Genomic DNA, 15,670 nt, shown 5'->3' with positions numbered 1-15,670 from the left:
AGCTGTCGACATACCTTCTTAATATGCAGAGACAGCCCAAGCCATAAAAGGGTTTAAGAACAACAAAAGCACAGGCCCAGACAGTTTCCCCACCGAAATCCTAAAACATGGATATCTTCTTCAACGACTCTACCAAATGGAGCTAGCTATGTGGACAACAGAAACTGTTCCCTCGAGTGGAAAACGCTAACATAATTAGCACCTATAAGAAAGGTGTCCTCACACCACCCCACGACCCCCTTCGGCTAGTACGATGTCCCCTGGGAACACACCTGCATCTCCGTCCCCAACCGATCGGCATCGGGTCGGGAAAAGCGGTTACTTGAGGTCCGTGGGTCGGACAAACCGAGTCCTCTGGGAATGCACGTATAGTCCCCCTAACTGGGGAAACCTTGAGGTGGATGCCATGCTTGGCCAAATAGTTGAAGTTGATTTTGCACCCATTGTGCCTTATCTCGCCTCAAAAACTGAATTTTAAGAAACGATTTCCACTAATAGTAGGCCTACGACTCGCCTTGACATTACCCTAAAAATGTCGATAAAATTCTGTTACCGATGTCTTTCTGCACAAACTCTTGATGGCTACCTGTCTGAGAAATGATCTGGTGCTTCTTGAAATCTGGAATATTTATCCACTTTATTTTATTTTTTCTTCTTTATCTTGATCCATGAGCTTCCAAGATGATGGGGATGGGTACATTTTTTTAAAGATTCCACCAGCCCCATATTTGAGGAAAGGGTTTTCGATGTAAAGGCCTTGACTACAATGGAAATAAGTCGTATGCTTTATTGTTTTATACTTGAAATTGTATATATTTGTATTTTTATCTGCGTTTTACTGTAAATTTATCCAATCCAGGTTGAAGCATACATCCACCTATTTATTGACCCTCGTATGTAAACATTTCATAGGACTCAGGCAGTGATGCAAGCCTGGAGACTGGTCAGTGTTCGTCTTGATAACCTAGGCAAGTGAAAGAGACACATACGAAAATTGAAAACTTTATTCCTTGTTTAGTATAAAAATAACAATGTCTTTTTATTATGGCACATAACATTAGAATAAGTTAGTTGGCTGCTTATGCTGCTTACAATACAGCTGTTTATGCTGCTGCTGCTGCTACCATTTCCGCGACCTGAACCGACGATCCAAACACAACACAACCGGAATGTACAGGTTAACATATTAAGAGTAAACAAAACAAATCGAGGAAGATTCAGTGAAGCATTAAAGGCATAAGCAAGATAAGGAAAAAGTCGAGCATGTTGTTACAGCTTGTAAGTACAATGGAAATGAAACTATATATATAATAACTAGTGCGAGAAGTCAGCAGAAAAAGAATATATTTGAAATTTTGACGTCATGATGTAACGACTTGTAACTTGAATGAAGACAAGCACCATTGAGTACCTGTAAATATACAAATTTTCTCATTCTGCTGCCTGTGACTTTTAACAAGAAAAGAGTGATATCTACAGAATAAAAGTTGACATATGACGGATACGCAAATGGGTACAGAGAGCAAATTATTTCAAGACCGTTACTTGATTCAGCAGTGAGATTTTTTAATGGAAGTAAATGATGAAGAGACTGAATTACATTAATGTTATGTGGCCTTCACAGTCCAAAGAAGTTGAATATTATGAAACTTGTTTATGTCAAAATACTGGAGGTTTTGCAAATATAATTATGAGGTTAGGAATTACTGGAAAAAGTTTAGCTTGACTTATTTGAGAATACATCTAGAAGAATTTCATAATTATGGAAGTCATTATTATTTATAAATTTCAAAATATATTTGAAAATGGGGTCTGATATGGAAATAAATCAAAATAGAACTGAATTTTATATCAACCAAGGGACTGTAAAATGAATTGGTTAAGATCTTGAACGCAGGGCATAATTTCCCCCAAAAATCGTATTTAGAAATGAGCAATTGAGGAGAATCATGAAGGTAACAACCTTTGTGAAGAAAATACATTTGGCACCAAGAGAGACACTTCACGTTTGGCAAAGCAGATTTGTCCTGAAAGAGAGGAAGACCTTGGAGCTAGTACGAGTAGTCGAGTACATGTCACAGAAAACGGAAAAAAAGTGAAAGACGACAAAAAACAGAGCACAAAAACTGGTAAAACCAAGAAAATAAGGATTCGTTTATTTTATACAAATCATAAATATAATGTTAATAACAAGACTAACATAAAAGAATCAGTTAAATACAATTTCAACATACAAATTAAACAAAATCAATAATTATAATCTAAGCAATTCAATAGAAAGACCCTAAACCACACAATATCAACAGAAAAAAAAAATAATAAGGACAACACTGCCCCTTCATGGGAGAACACAATTATCGTACATCTGGAATTGTGTGCAGGAAGCTTTATTATTAAAGTCCTTAGGAAAATTCCCCAAAGCGTCGTAAAGAACCACATTTTAAAGACATTGAGATAAACACCCTACTAAGATACACTGCTATTAATGTACGCAATTAGTTGGGTTTGGTGTTTCATGATTTGTTATACAAATTCAGGGCTACATTGCATATCTTGTTCTGTATTCGTGTGTATGTGTAGTCTCCATATTACGAACAGTTCTGGATTTTTCGAAAATACAAAGCTCATAATGTAAACTATTTTTTACATTATGCAATTATCGTACGCTTGGCAACAACGCCAAGGTTCTTGCTTTTTGTTTATGCATTGACGTGTGTCAATGCATAAGATTAATGTTACTATTTTACATGTGTTTATTATATGTGTTTTCTTGGTTATACAACATTACACTTTGTTAAACATATAATTTGGTTATATCCAACGGCAGCTTTCGTAACTCGAGCAATGTCTGTGTATATAATATACGTGTGTGTGCATGTGTGTAAACGATCATGTATGTTCTACATACACTATTCCCTTAGAACAAGTAAAATATTTGAAATACTTAGAGGCATACATGACATTCCTTAGTTATTTTTCCAAAACAATAAGAAATTATATTACTACTGGATTATTACTGTGTTGGTAATCTGGAAGTATACTACGAAAGATTGGTTCAAAGAGAATAGTATGAGGAACTGTTTTTTCCGTAGCCTGATGTCAGCCTTATCCTACAACAAAATATTGACGTGGGCACCATTTTCTCCCTTTTATTTTTTTTAAATGTCAACTAAAGACACTAGAATCCCAACTCTTGAACTAAACATGACTTTGGAAATTCGGTTATACACATCTAAATATACTCAATTTCCAATGGATAACCCATAGCATTCTGTCTTTTGTAAATTGACTTACACAAGGTCCTGATTATTCCTAAACCAAATTTACAATATCACAACAAAAACTAACATTTGAAACATTAATGCAATTGTCTTTTTAGCGTAGCATTTCAAGTACAAAGCCGTTTTGTACAACCGTTTTTTTATTTAAATCGAATCGCAACTGCCTCCAATACTATCATTCTTCCTGTGTTTACTGGTTTTTTGTTTTTCTTCTTTTTTGTTGCCTCCTCTGTGTGAACACGGCATAATTCCAAATGAAAAAAGAAATACACATTAGTCCTTCATCGTAGAGAAGAAAAATATATGACTTGCCACAATGTTTGAAAAAAGTTTCAAAATTGTTAGGCAAGTCGTACGGTTTTCAAAAATCACATCCAGGTATAAAAGTATAAAACCACAAATGCCTGTACCACTACACAACCACAGGTATATGAACATCAACAACACAACACGGAGTAAGTTTATATGAGAAATGTTAAAATAGAATACAGTAGAACCGTTATTTTTTGAGTGAGCAAACAGGTAGAAGGTCACAGGTTAATTTACAAACCCAACATGGCTTGCTAGCACTCGGATTGGGGTGCTGGGTGAGATGTAGAACGACATTACATAGAGTGCCTTGTTCTGACCGAACGGTTATAAGATGGATGATTTTTTTTTCGCTTCTTTTATATTACACAGTTAAAACTTAGCAGATTGTTATAATGAACGCTAAGAAAACAGAGATGTGTTTTCATGGTACATTAGTCTCAGGTAATATCTTAGGCCACCAAGAGGTAACATGTGTTTCACCGGTTCTCGCATCGCCTACAAACACAAACCGTGATCGATTATGTTTTAGCGATGAGTTCAAATATTTGAATGAAGCCCCATATTCAGGCCCGAGTATGAACCAAATTTGCAAACACAACCTTGAACCAACTTTGATGAACGGGAATAAACACGCATAACCAGGATAATGCTAGATTATTTGAGCTGCCATGAAAGCAAGTATGAGCAGACGACAACAACCTACCTACCACAACGCAATGATTGAGCACACACATTTGGGTAGATGCTTGCTGTGCATAACGGTCAATCACCTCTATAACTACGATAAAAGTCGCAAACTTTTTCCTTTTCTTAAAAATCATTTGAGCAAAATAATTTTGTGTGGTTATTTGATGAGAAATTCGGGGATGTAAAATGGGCACACTCAAACGCATTCATACGTGAATGCACAAGCACACGAAAGGTAAAGCTACTGCATACTATAAATTTGGCTAAATAATTTCACATGAAATACATCTATGAATTTTTACTCAATTTTTTATATCAACGAAGAAAAATATCTAACTAATGGAATGGCCAAATACACTCGAAAAAATAAGAATAATAATTCAAAAATTAACCTTATTTAAAACTCTTGAGCACTACTGAAAAACAACAAAATGCAACCAAACACATGTTCGCACATACACATCCACATCAAAGGTTTAAGTTTTGGCAATTTAAAGTGGATATTTTTATCTTAATGGTAACTTTCAAACGACCTAAATATGCCGCGCACAAAAGTAAGCATGTTTAAGTTAATGTATGAATTTCCAATAAAAGTACATTTATGTACTTTGTACCGATGCGTGCGTGTACTCGGATGCACATTTTGAGAAAGGGAGTCCCACAAGGATACACAAATTAATGTAAATCCTAATAAATATAATTCCTCGCAGATCGGACTTTTTCACATACAACCTAGCAATTGAAGCAATGATTGGCCGTTTTGCACAGTAAGAACACAACCCGAGTTCTTTGGCACTACTTTCCTTACCTCGCTCTCTGCAGGACTACGTCAACCTGCCAGATGCGCGAGGTTTCCTATGGCTGTGTACCATACGCCCCTCTCCTTTTTGAACTGTCTCATTGTTCCTTTACTAAAACGTTTATTTAATTTCCTTATCCCAATATCTGGCTCGTCTATCCAAATAGTTTCGCTTTTTTTTTTTATTCAAACTGTCACTTGGAAATATGTGTTTACATGTTGGTGAATATCAAACACCTCCATACACTATGGCAATGGATAACTAAAATAATCTACTTTGATTTTATTCCGTTAAAAATGCTTAAGCTTAAAATAAATTGTTGATATTTTCCTCTAAGCTTTGGCCTCTTGTTATACTAAATTCAAAATTGATGTCTTGGCACTTGGAAAGAAAATGAGTTGGCACAGAGAAGGACACGAGACTGACAACTACCACAACGACGACGACGACGACAAAAAGAGCTTGGGAGACCCAACGCATGAGCAAAAAAAACCTTGAGAAATAAAGCTTTTTATCCCCCGATCTTCTACAGGGTTTTGGCAATACAACCCTAACTACATAGACTGGAGGGTAGTCTTTATGTTTTTTGTAATGTTGGATTATTAAGCACCATAAACCATTAATAATAATATTTAAAACTTGTGTGAATGCAGGCCAAACCTCCTGGGTCTAGCAACATCCAGTGCTATTATTCTCAGCACGCAATACTTTGCATCCAAGAGATTTCATCTATATCAAGTTATCTATCATAATTCACAGAACAGCTGGCATCTTAGATCTGTGGAAAGAGAAAACTATTTTTTTTTATTTCATGCAGGAATATTGAATTCCGCTGCAAATGCTTTCCCGCCAACCGTCGCGCGCTCCGACAGCCTCCCATACACAAACAACCCAAACTCGTTTCTCCTGAGAACCTCTGGGTACACGGCTCAAAGTCTTCATGAAGTGTTGTACTTTATATGAAGGACGCTGCTGAGATGGGCGGAATCGGAGAGACCCATCTGTCCGTAAGCTTTGCGGGCATCGGAGCAGATGGCATGAGCGTAGGCACAGGTTGCAGGAACGGCCAGCACCTTCCGGGCCAACAGACGCAGCGTAGGCAGTCCGGAAGCCGATGGGCTGGACCACCAGGCTAGGATGTCGTCATCATCGAGATGCACCTGAAATAACACAACATTTATAATTTCCTCCCTAAATACCAAAATATTAAGTATTTATTATATTTATTAAATGGGCGAATATTATCAAACATTTCTGGGCACAATGTTAGGCAAGTATTTCGTTTGGAATCTTGTCCAGTTGTCGAGTTTGTAAACATTGGGAAACGTAACGATGTTGGTCACATTCTTTCAGTAATTGTTTCTGTAGGGGACAGTGGCTTACTACTGAAATCCCGTGTGTGCAGGTGTATAAGTGAGTTGAAGAGCAAGAATGAAATCAAACAACAAAAAACAGGTGCAATTGGGCAGTGATAATGGTTTTCCGCCAAAAAATGTTCACGTAAGGATCTTATTCAAGGTATGTGAAACGAATTTCATAATTTCATTGCCGTGGAGAGGCTCAGAACTCAGTTCTTGCCCTAGTAATGATGATATAATTGTGACTAAAATTTTGCAATAACGAAAATTGCTTAGGATTTGAAAATATGGTCTAAAATTAAACTGAAAGTAGTGATTGGATATTGCCAACTGGATAATAAGTATCACAAGGGAAGTGGTTTAAAATAATGTTACCAAAGGATGTTCTGTGGTGTTGCTATTATTTTAAAAGTAAAAAGTGACAAACTTTCAGCTACCATTCCACACGATGAAAATGATTTCAAACTAAGCTGATACAGAACACACACACATACCCATAATGTACATAAGTTCCATTAAAAAACATACGGTCGGTGTATCATTATTTGCAAATAAAATCAAAAGTATTTCAACTGTCAACGGCGGCAAATGTAACGAGCACGTTTGATAAATAAAAACAAGAAATTCATGGGATAAATTGTAGACCCCCCCCCACCCTACCCACATACGATTATCGATAAAGATCCGATGTGCTCCGCCGTCGTTTTGCGCCCACTCAGAACATAGTGTGTGTGTGTGTGTTTGTATATATATATATATAAATATATATATATATATATATATATATATATATATATATATATATATATTAATATAATTTTTAACGGTTTGGGAGCATTACTTTTTAGGTTAAAATCGCCACTAAACAGTAAATTGAGTAATACAAAATGCATTACCATGACTTGTGATGGAGTGTGCCTGGACATTAATGTTGGTGACAGTAACCTAACCTAATCATGCTTAATGCATCCAAACCTTGAATTATAAAAGAGATATTACCATGAACTGAGTGACGGCGCAGAGCGACGTCGGAGCAATTCGGACATTTATTGATAAGTGTGTGTGGGGGGGGGATTCTACAATTCATCCAATTTTTGTACTACATTAATCGACTCACATTCCCCGCATTGATATGCCTGAGTGCCTATGTTGTGATATAATTTGTCTAACAATAAATTGTTCGAAGTGTAGTACAATAAACATATTACCCAACCACGACTACGTACAATTTGTTCGACAAATATAATACGATTTTATCTGATAACACGAGGGAATGAGTTTGATTTAATAATTCTTAATAATCTATAATTTGGTTTAATAATTTGCTCCAATACCCCGAAATTATTCAATTTGATAAATAAATTGTACTAGTACTGTCCAAACTGTGGAATTATTGTTATTAGATTTTGTAAAGTTTAGCTAGGTAATATTCGCGTGAAACTGTTACACCTAAATCACTAGTAGGAATCCTAATTGATGGTTTAAGATATTCCAGGCAATTATTTTCGGGCCTACATTGTCAATATATATATATACATATATATATATATATAGATATATATATATATATATATATATATATATATATATATATATATGTATATATATATGTATATATATGTATACATATATATACATATATATATATATCGATTTGAAATATGCACATACTTAAGCATTGTATTGAAACTATCTTATTGCAAATGATAATAATAATAATGATAATAAAATAAACAATGTTGAGTATAATACATTTATTTTCCGTAGGCGTCCAATACTCTGCACGAAGTGTTCCGGAATCTAGATTTTTTTTCAAATAGTCTAGTCTCATTTTCAAAATGCGTCTTGCGAATATTCAAAATACCCGAGTTCTGAAATTCACAGTCGAGAGTTGGATCACGTGACTTACCTTCACGTCGACATGCGCTCGGGATCACGTGACTTACCTTCATGTTGACGTAAGCCATAATCTCTTCACTATCCGACACTGAGGTGTCAGGGGCTGGGTTGTCCATGTACTCGCTGAAGGGATGGGTGTCATTCGCCCTGCCCCCTCCTCCGCCGTTCTGGGGGGACACCCCACCTCCCCCAGCGATGCTGTTCCCTTCGCTGGCGCCTCCGCCGTGGAGGCTAGCCTCGCACGGGTCCGCCTTCCGCGTCTTGTTGGTCAAGTTCAGGACGCCAGAGTTGGCCTCTGTCACGGCGACGGATTTCATCATGTCCAGGACGTGGCGATGAACCTCGGCCTTCTCGGAGCCGCTGAGCACCTGTAAAGCAACCAAACCATTTCAGTGTCCAAGGTCGTGACGGATTTGTCTAATCTATTTTATCATTTGATTCTTGTTCATATATATTTTTTTCTACTTGAATGTAATGCACGGGGTTAGGAGCCGTGCCAAAGTTATATTTAAATTCACTTATTATGCCTCCCAGATTATTTCCTCTCAATAAATTCTATATATTCTGTGTAGAATGTGTGTGTGTGCACGTGTGTGTGAGATGGGATAATATGGGATTATCTGGTGCCTACAATATGTTTATTTATTTATTTATTTATTTGTTCATCCGCCTGATAAGGAAATTAATGCGTCCAGTGTCACGTGGTCAAAATCGTGACATGTAGTCCGAGTTTGAACCCCGTACACGTCTTGAAAGCTTCACTAACAGTACTGTTACTGCCCCCCTTGGGCAAGGGAATTGTGTGTGCGCGCGCGCGCGTTAGGTGAAACCACTACAGATTGGGCCGTATACGAGTTTTCGTATGGGAGGTTAATACGTGTCGATCACGAGTCTAACACGTGATCCAAGGCCGTGGTGAATCATACATGCATTTATAGTTCAATATGGTCATAAAAGGTGTTTTTACCTCAGGACCGTTTCAAAATATAGTTCATTGTAGTTCCACTATGTGACAAAACAATACATTGGCGCACTATGTGGTCAGCGTGGCAACCCAGTTATACGAAGCTGTGCAACACAAGAATTGACGACCGCATCCGTTGCTTGGCAGGTGGGGTGAGGATAAGTTCATTTCGCTTGTAAACAAATTTGCATCAGTTAAAGAACGGGTTGTAGCAAATTTGGTCAAGTAACGTGTTTCATTTGGCGGATTTTTGAGAGCCAGTTTGTCTGATAATTTCTGAGGTCCGTTTTCTAAATTGATCTGACAATACCAACGAAGCCTTAGAGAAAACTGTCGTATTTGCCTTCTTCCAAAGTGAAAAAGATAATTCATTGTGCGTGAAAACACATTATCAGTTTTGCACAATTTTGATAGATCAAGTTATATGTCTTATATATATCCGTTTAACACACACAAATATAACGACCCTTCATTGACAGTAAATTTGAATTGCGCATTTCTGAATTTTCATTTTCTCGAACAAAAAAAAAGTAACAATGTTTAGTACAATTAGCGCTTTGTGATAACGACTCCTTGTTATTTGATTGATTGATTGATTGATTGATTTATTTATTTTGCTCAAGTAATTCAACAAGACAAGAATACTCCAGGGCTAAAATAACAATCAATTGTCCCGCTGCCTTTTTATCTTTGGCTTAAGCCATTCAACTAGGCTTGAATCTACTCCGCTAACATAACCGATTGTCGCATAATTGTAATTAGCGAGCGTTACCTGGGAGTCGTCTAACTGGGATGCAATCGTTAGAAGATGGTGGCAGCACATTAAGCTAGCATGCTACTTGCTTTCGCTACTTCGTTTGAGTAGAAACGACTTCGGTAACAATATTCTGGACTTCTGTTAAATCATCTCAGCAATGTTTAACATTCGTATTCTAGGTTTAACTTCTCTTAGTTTGTCATTCAACATCTCGCTACATAACACAGGAGTACGTTTGGAGCACGCGCCGACCATACTTCCATTTTTTATAATTTGGCAAATAATTTTGTACAGCTTGCAGATTTATTCTTTGTGCGTGCTGCAGTAATGACATTAAACATTTCAGTTCACAACGAAGTCGAATAGATAAAAAAATAAGGTCAATTTATATATTTAATAATCTTCCACACCAAGAACACAATTGAACGTCGGTAGACCTGATTAGCGTAAGGAATAGGTAACTTGTGCAAAAGTAGCTAATATAGCTATTCGTTGTAAGCGTGATTCAATAACAATAACAAATATGAAGGATTAATAGTTGTGACCCGGTATCCCTACATACTATTTGGAAATTGGGATCGTGTTATTGGATATGACGCTTTAATTTGTGTGTTAGACATATAGTGCAACGGTCAATAGTCCGTGTGTACATTCCCCCCCACCCAAAAACCCCGGTTTCCCACATTTCCCCCCCCCCCCAGATCGTTCGGGAGGAGAGGTAGGCCAAAGTGCATTACTTTAACAATTAATATCTATAAAACTACGCACTTGCGAAGGAAATGAAGTACACCATGGTTCATATCACAACATTTATCACTAGAAACACATGAGCCATATATCAACTTGTACCATTGTGTGAATACATAAATTGTCCAAAAATAATATTAAAGTTAACTCAGGCTCACCACCATACAAGCATTATAGATTATATATACGGTACTGATCAACATGTCAGCATAATGCTTGTACAGCATAAACAAGGCAACAGAAGCTGAAGAGAAATTGAATTATTTGAATAAATGAAGATTGATATAAAAGGAATTGTGATGCTGACTGTGTATTGCACACACGCACACACTTAATTCTTTGGGTCATTCAAATGAAATTTCAGTTTGTTTCCACGTGGGCGCCATATTTGTTTACACTGCGGAAGTATAAACGACACAAATTTCCTGAACTGATTATTACTCATACTGCAGTTTATCTCAAGATGTTTGGCGTGGAGGCACATGTATTCCCACAGCGTTCCTGGGAAGAAAGCCTCAAGAGAACACTCGAAAGATAGAAGCATATCTGATAAAACCGTTAGGAACAGCGGCCGGTAGGTCTGCCTTTCCATACAGTCGACATCTTCAAACAGTACTGAACATGCTTGACGCTTTTATTTGTTTGTTTATTTTTGCTTGGGGGCTCCAAGGGTGATTGTGCATGCGTTTTCTATGTAATTTTGATCCTTAGTGGACAAAATTGTTGTAACGTTAAGTTGTGTCGTTAAGTGAACGTAGTAATGGAATTAATTTATCTAAAATACTGCTTTCTTTCGTGGATAGCAAAGGGATTCGATCAAGTCTTATGATTCTTTTAATGACATATGCAACACAACACTTGCAAAATGACAGGTTTTAAACAGTTTTGACAATATTATGCGAGTTGTATGTACACGCGCGCGCGCGCACATACTCGGGTAAGCTTCTAAGTTTTATTAAGGCAATTCACAATTTTCTTAATTTCATCCCGGGTGTCGCTATTTTTTTTTAATTCAGGCCAAGAAAAAATCACGGAAAAACGAAAACCATATCTACAAAAGTAAAATAACCGATAAAATATTGATAGAAAATGTAACCTTTCGATATTTCGCAACCTGGTCTTTGTCTCTTTTTTTCCTGTCTTTTATCACCACACGTAGCATTTCTTGTATGAATGGAGACTAATTTTCTCTCAAAAAAGAATGTTGATACTTTTTCACTTATACTGTCTCTTTCTATCCTCAATATCATCTCGGGGCGATATTGACCCCAAGGAGAGAATATCTGATTACCGGCAGTGAAATGCAATTTTCTCATTACCACTTATACACACGTGCGTTTGCACGCGCGACAAGTACCACAAACAAGATTTGAAATAAAAATGTCAATCATTTGAAGAGGAAACGACGCTCAATATTTCTTAGCAATACATATCGTTCCCACCAAAAAAAATAATAACTACGTCATCTATCAGTAATATGAAATCACAAATGATCTGGTGACATTACGAAAAGAAAAGGAATGTGAATCGAATCGATTAAGGAATGGACGCATCGCTCGAGCGGAAAACGACATCCAGCCACAAATTGGCGGGAAAAATATTCTCGTACAATAATCAACCTCTTGAACATATTTTTTTCCTGGATCTCTCTATTCTGGGAACAAAGTTGTAAATTGAAGATGACGTGGGAAAAAACGCCAACACCGGTAAAAGTCTCCTACAGTCCTGGCTGAAGTTATCGAATACTGAAACGCATATCGCGTACGAAGCCGCTCAATTCCGAGACAATTGATCTTGTGCCGTGAACTGACGTAACCGAAGATTACCAATAACTTGCACTGTCACGCCATACGCTGTCGTCATGATTATCACGTCGTATTAAAATAAATAAATAAATAAATAGGTGAATATATAAAATCATTCCTTGTACGACAACTTGTCGTTGTTACGACATAAGACACGTTGATCCAAAACGAGGTGATTGAATAAAGATACATAAATAAATAATTAAATATATAAATCAAAAGTCACACGAGCACAGCCAGAATTTCAATAATCATTGTTCTTTTTCATATATATAATTCTAAGTCCTTATTGGAAAGATGTATTTACTTTCTAGTGTGGGGGTGGGAGGGAGGGAGGGGAGGTGGATGTGTTGGTAGAGTCACCTAAAAATTCTTGCAACATCCAATAAACATATGTATCGTATCTTCCCCTTAGAGCCGGGCAATGCAATCGCCTGTGCCCTAAATACTCGGCCAGTCTAGAAAAGTAACTACCAACGGTTGTCTTTGGTAGTTTTATTTTAATTGATAAATGCGTTATATAACTATTGTATATAAATACGTCAAGTGATGAATTTATGTGTGTAGTTGTTCTGGGAGGAGTTGAAGTACATTTGGGGCCGACTGTACTCTGTAACTTGACACCCATTTCACAAACGTTGGGGCTCGTTCATACGATTCCGAAACCAGGGCGAATCTTTAAAAAATTAATCTACGGTCTTCCATTAATACATAACCAGTTTCACTACCCAAATATTACGATTTATGATTTTGAGTTTTTCTTTTGTGTAAGATTGGAAAGGCACGTGCGCGCGCGCGCACACACACACACACGCACGCACGCATACGGCTCGACGGCGCAGTGGTACCGTTTGCGACCGCTAATCCAGCGGTCCGAATTCAATTCCTGCTCAGGGTTTAAATAATTTCAACATCCCTGCAATGCGGGCCGGCACTCCAACTCTCGTGGGCAAGGAGTTTTGTGTGTGTATATGGAGGGGGGGGGGGAACTCTCGATCACGAGTCCAACACGTGATCCAACACACACACACACGCCTATGGTAACTGAAGAACAAAATATAGGATTCTACGAGCGTTGCTCATTTTCTGTATACTACAAATAACAACCTTACGTACCGGGTGTCAATTTTCTATTTTATCTTAAAAATCGGCAGATGATTAAGTTACGTACTCATTTAATTTCGTAATGAAACATGCCCCTTTTGGTGTGTGTGTGTGTGGGGGGGGGGTTACCGTCAATTGCATGAAATCGTCTGTGTAGGACAGCTAGAATGAAAATTAAAGTCGAATAGAAAAGCGAATCGTATGTTTACAAGATTGTGTGAATGTGCCCTTTTAGCACTGAAGAGAAGAGTCGTCGCTTTGGTCAAACTATGTTTTGTACTTACTTGAATGAAACAAAAAACGAATACAACCAAACAAGTAAAAATAAAAGAAATAAGTAAACGGGTGAAGAAATAAATGAATAAGTAAAAACAAAAGTAAATAGATATAAAAAGAAAGTTTTTGTAAGGCCACACAGTCGTCTGCCAAGTCACTGCTTGGTCAGCATAATCGAATAATGAAGAGTTTTTGTACGCCAACAATTCCTACTTCTATTCTATCTCAATCGTTGATCTATTCTTATTTGTTCATCCATTTATCTATTAATTCATTTACCTATTCATTCATTCATTCATTCTAATGGACTGACATTCGTTATTTTCTTACATGTTCGTTGTCATGGATGACAATAGATATTTGTGTCGAGAAGAAATCTTTTGTCTTCTAACGCAGCCGGATGCTAATTAATGAATACTCAGAGAACATATAAACAAGCAGATAATACAATTATCCTTTAAGAGAAACTGTTGCATCATTCTTTGGTGGTTCTGAATCGTGCTACATGCAAGTGCTTAGCGGGAAGTTTAGATAATTTATTGACTGGGCGGTTGGGAATATTATTATTGCATTTTTTAGCTTTGTGTGTGTGTGTGTGTGTGTGTGTGTCACTGGTTTTGGTACCCCGTTACGATCGCTATTACAATTTTCTTTTTTGCCTTGTTTCGCACGTGCCGCTTTCCAGAGGCTTCATTCGAAATCCAACGAGCTTTCTAAAGATTCGAAACCTGTTTCGAAATGAAGCCGTTACAAAAAGAAGACATAGATCAAGGGCAGTTTTTCCCCGTTTAAGGGGCGGACAGTTTTCTGTAATGAGGCGCCCGAGAAATGATATACAGTGTCCAGATCATCCTAGGGGAGTGGTAACGTGGAACTAAAAAAACGAAATTGAATATGATCATCTATAAGGTGAATGCTCCTATCTCAAGTAAGAATGCAGTCAAAGGTAGTATTTTTCTTCTTGGAGAAGAAATGAAGACGACACAAGGTTGACTGCCTGCCACCGAAGAAAACATTAAAACTGTTTGGAACTCGTTTTACGTTGAGAGCTGTCGACTGTCCCACAGCTGGTCAGGGTAGACAAGTTGTGTTTAATATTCAACGAATGCTGTTGTTGATGTTGACCCTACCATTCTTTTAGATCCTATGCTCTTTTTAGGACATATTAGATGATTTATCGTTGTGAGTTTTAACAAGTCGAAGATAGTCTTTAGTATATTAAAGGGTGAAGTGGTTGCTTTATATCGAACGAAGATTCTAGTGATTATTAGTGGGAGGTCCATGCGTATAAGCGGTTTCTGTGACGTTACGTCGACGATGCGCAAGATAATGCGCGCCAAATCCTGATGGGCGAAAATATGTGTCGCATATTAATTCCGAATCTGTGTCACACAAGTCGACAGTCACGTAGACAACAAGCTGTGTCCAACGAGGAAAATGTCGTGGTCTAGTACGAGCTGCCTTTTTTTCATGAGTTGGAAGAACTCTCAAGATACGTGATACTTGTCCGCCAAGACCTCTGCCATTTACTTTTACAAATGAACTCGGTTCCGTCTGGAAGACGCTTATACGACTTACATGCCAAAGCGACGGTTACATTTCCTCTTGTGTATATATGGAACTATAGCGAGGCAGATGCACCATCTACCTCAGAGGGAGGATAAAAACACTAAATTAGTT

General features: G+C 37.5%; 1 protein-coding gene across 1 annotated transcript in view; it reads right to left on the bottom strand.

The window, feature by feature from the left end:
• Window positions 1-989: 989 nt before the first annotated feature.
• The window catches only part of LOC143020674 (uncharacterized), an 89,105-nt gene continuing 74,424 nt past the window's right edge, over window positions 990-15,670 (bottom strand). Inside the window, exons 2-3 of the mRNA XM_076177266.1 lie at window positions 8,385-8,705; window positions 990-6,240 (exon numbers count right to left, since the gene is read on the bottom strand). Coding sequence (XP_076033381.1) covers window positions 6,019-6,240; window positions 8,385-8,705 — 543 coding nt within the window. The 3' untranslated portion in view covers window positions 990-6,018. The remainder of the gene's footprint in view (window positions 6,241-8,384; window positions 8,706-15,670) is intronic.

The sequence above is a fragment of the Oratosquilla oratoria genome, chromosome 40, assembly GCF_046742065.1.
Source record: "Oratosquilla oratoria isolate Oo_2021 chromosome 40, ASM4674206v1, whole genome shotgun sequence".
Classification (NCBI taxonomy): domain Eukaryota; kingdom Metazoa; phylum Arthropoda; class Malacostraca; order Stomatopoda; family Squillidae; genus Oratosquilla; species Oratosquilla oratoria.
Note: the sequence above shows the minus strand (reverse complement) of the source record. Positions and strands in the feature narration are given on the sequence as shown.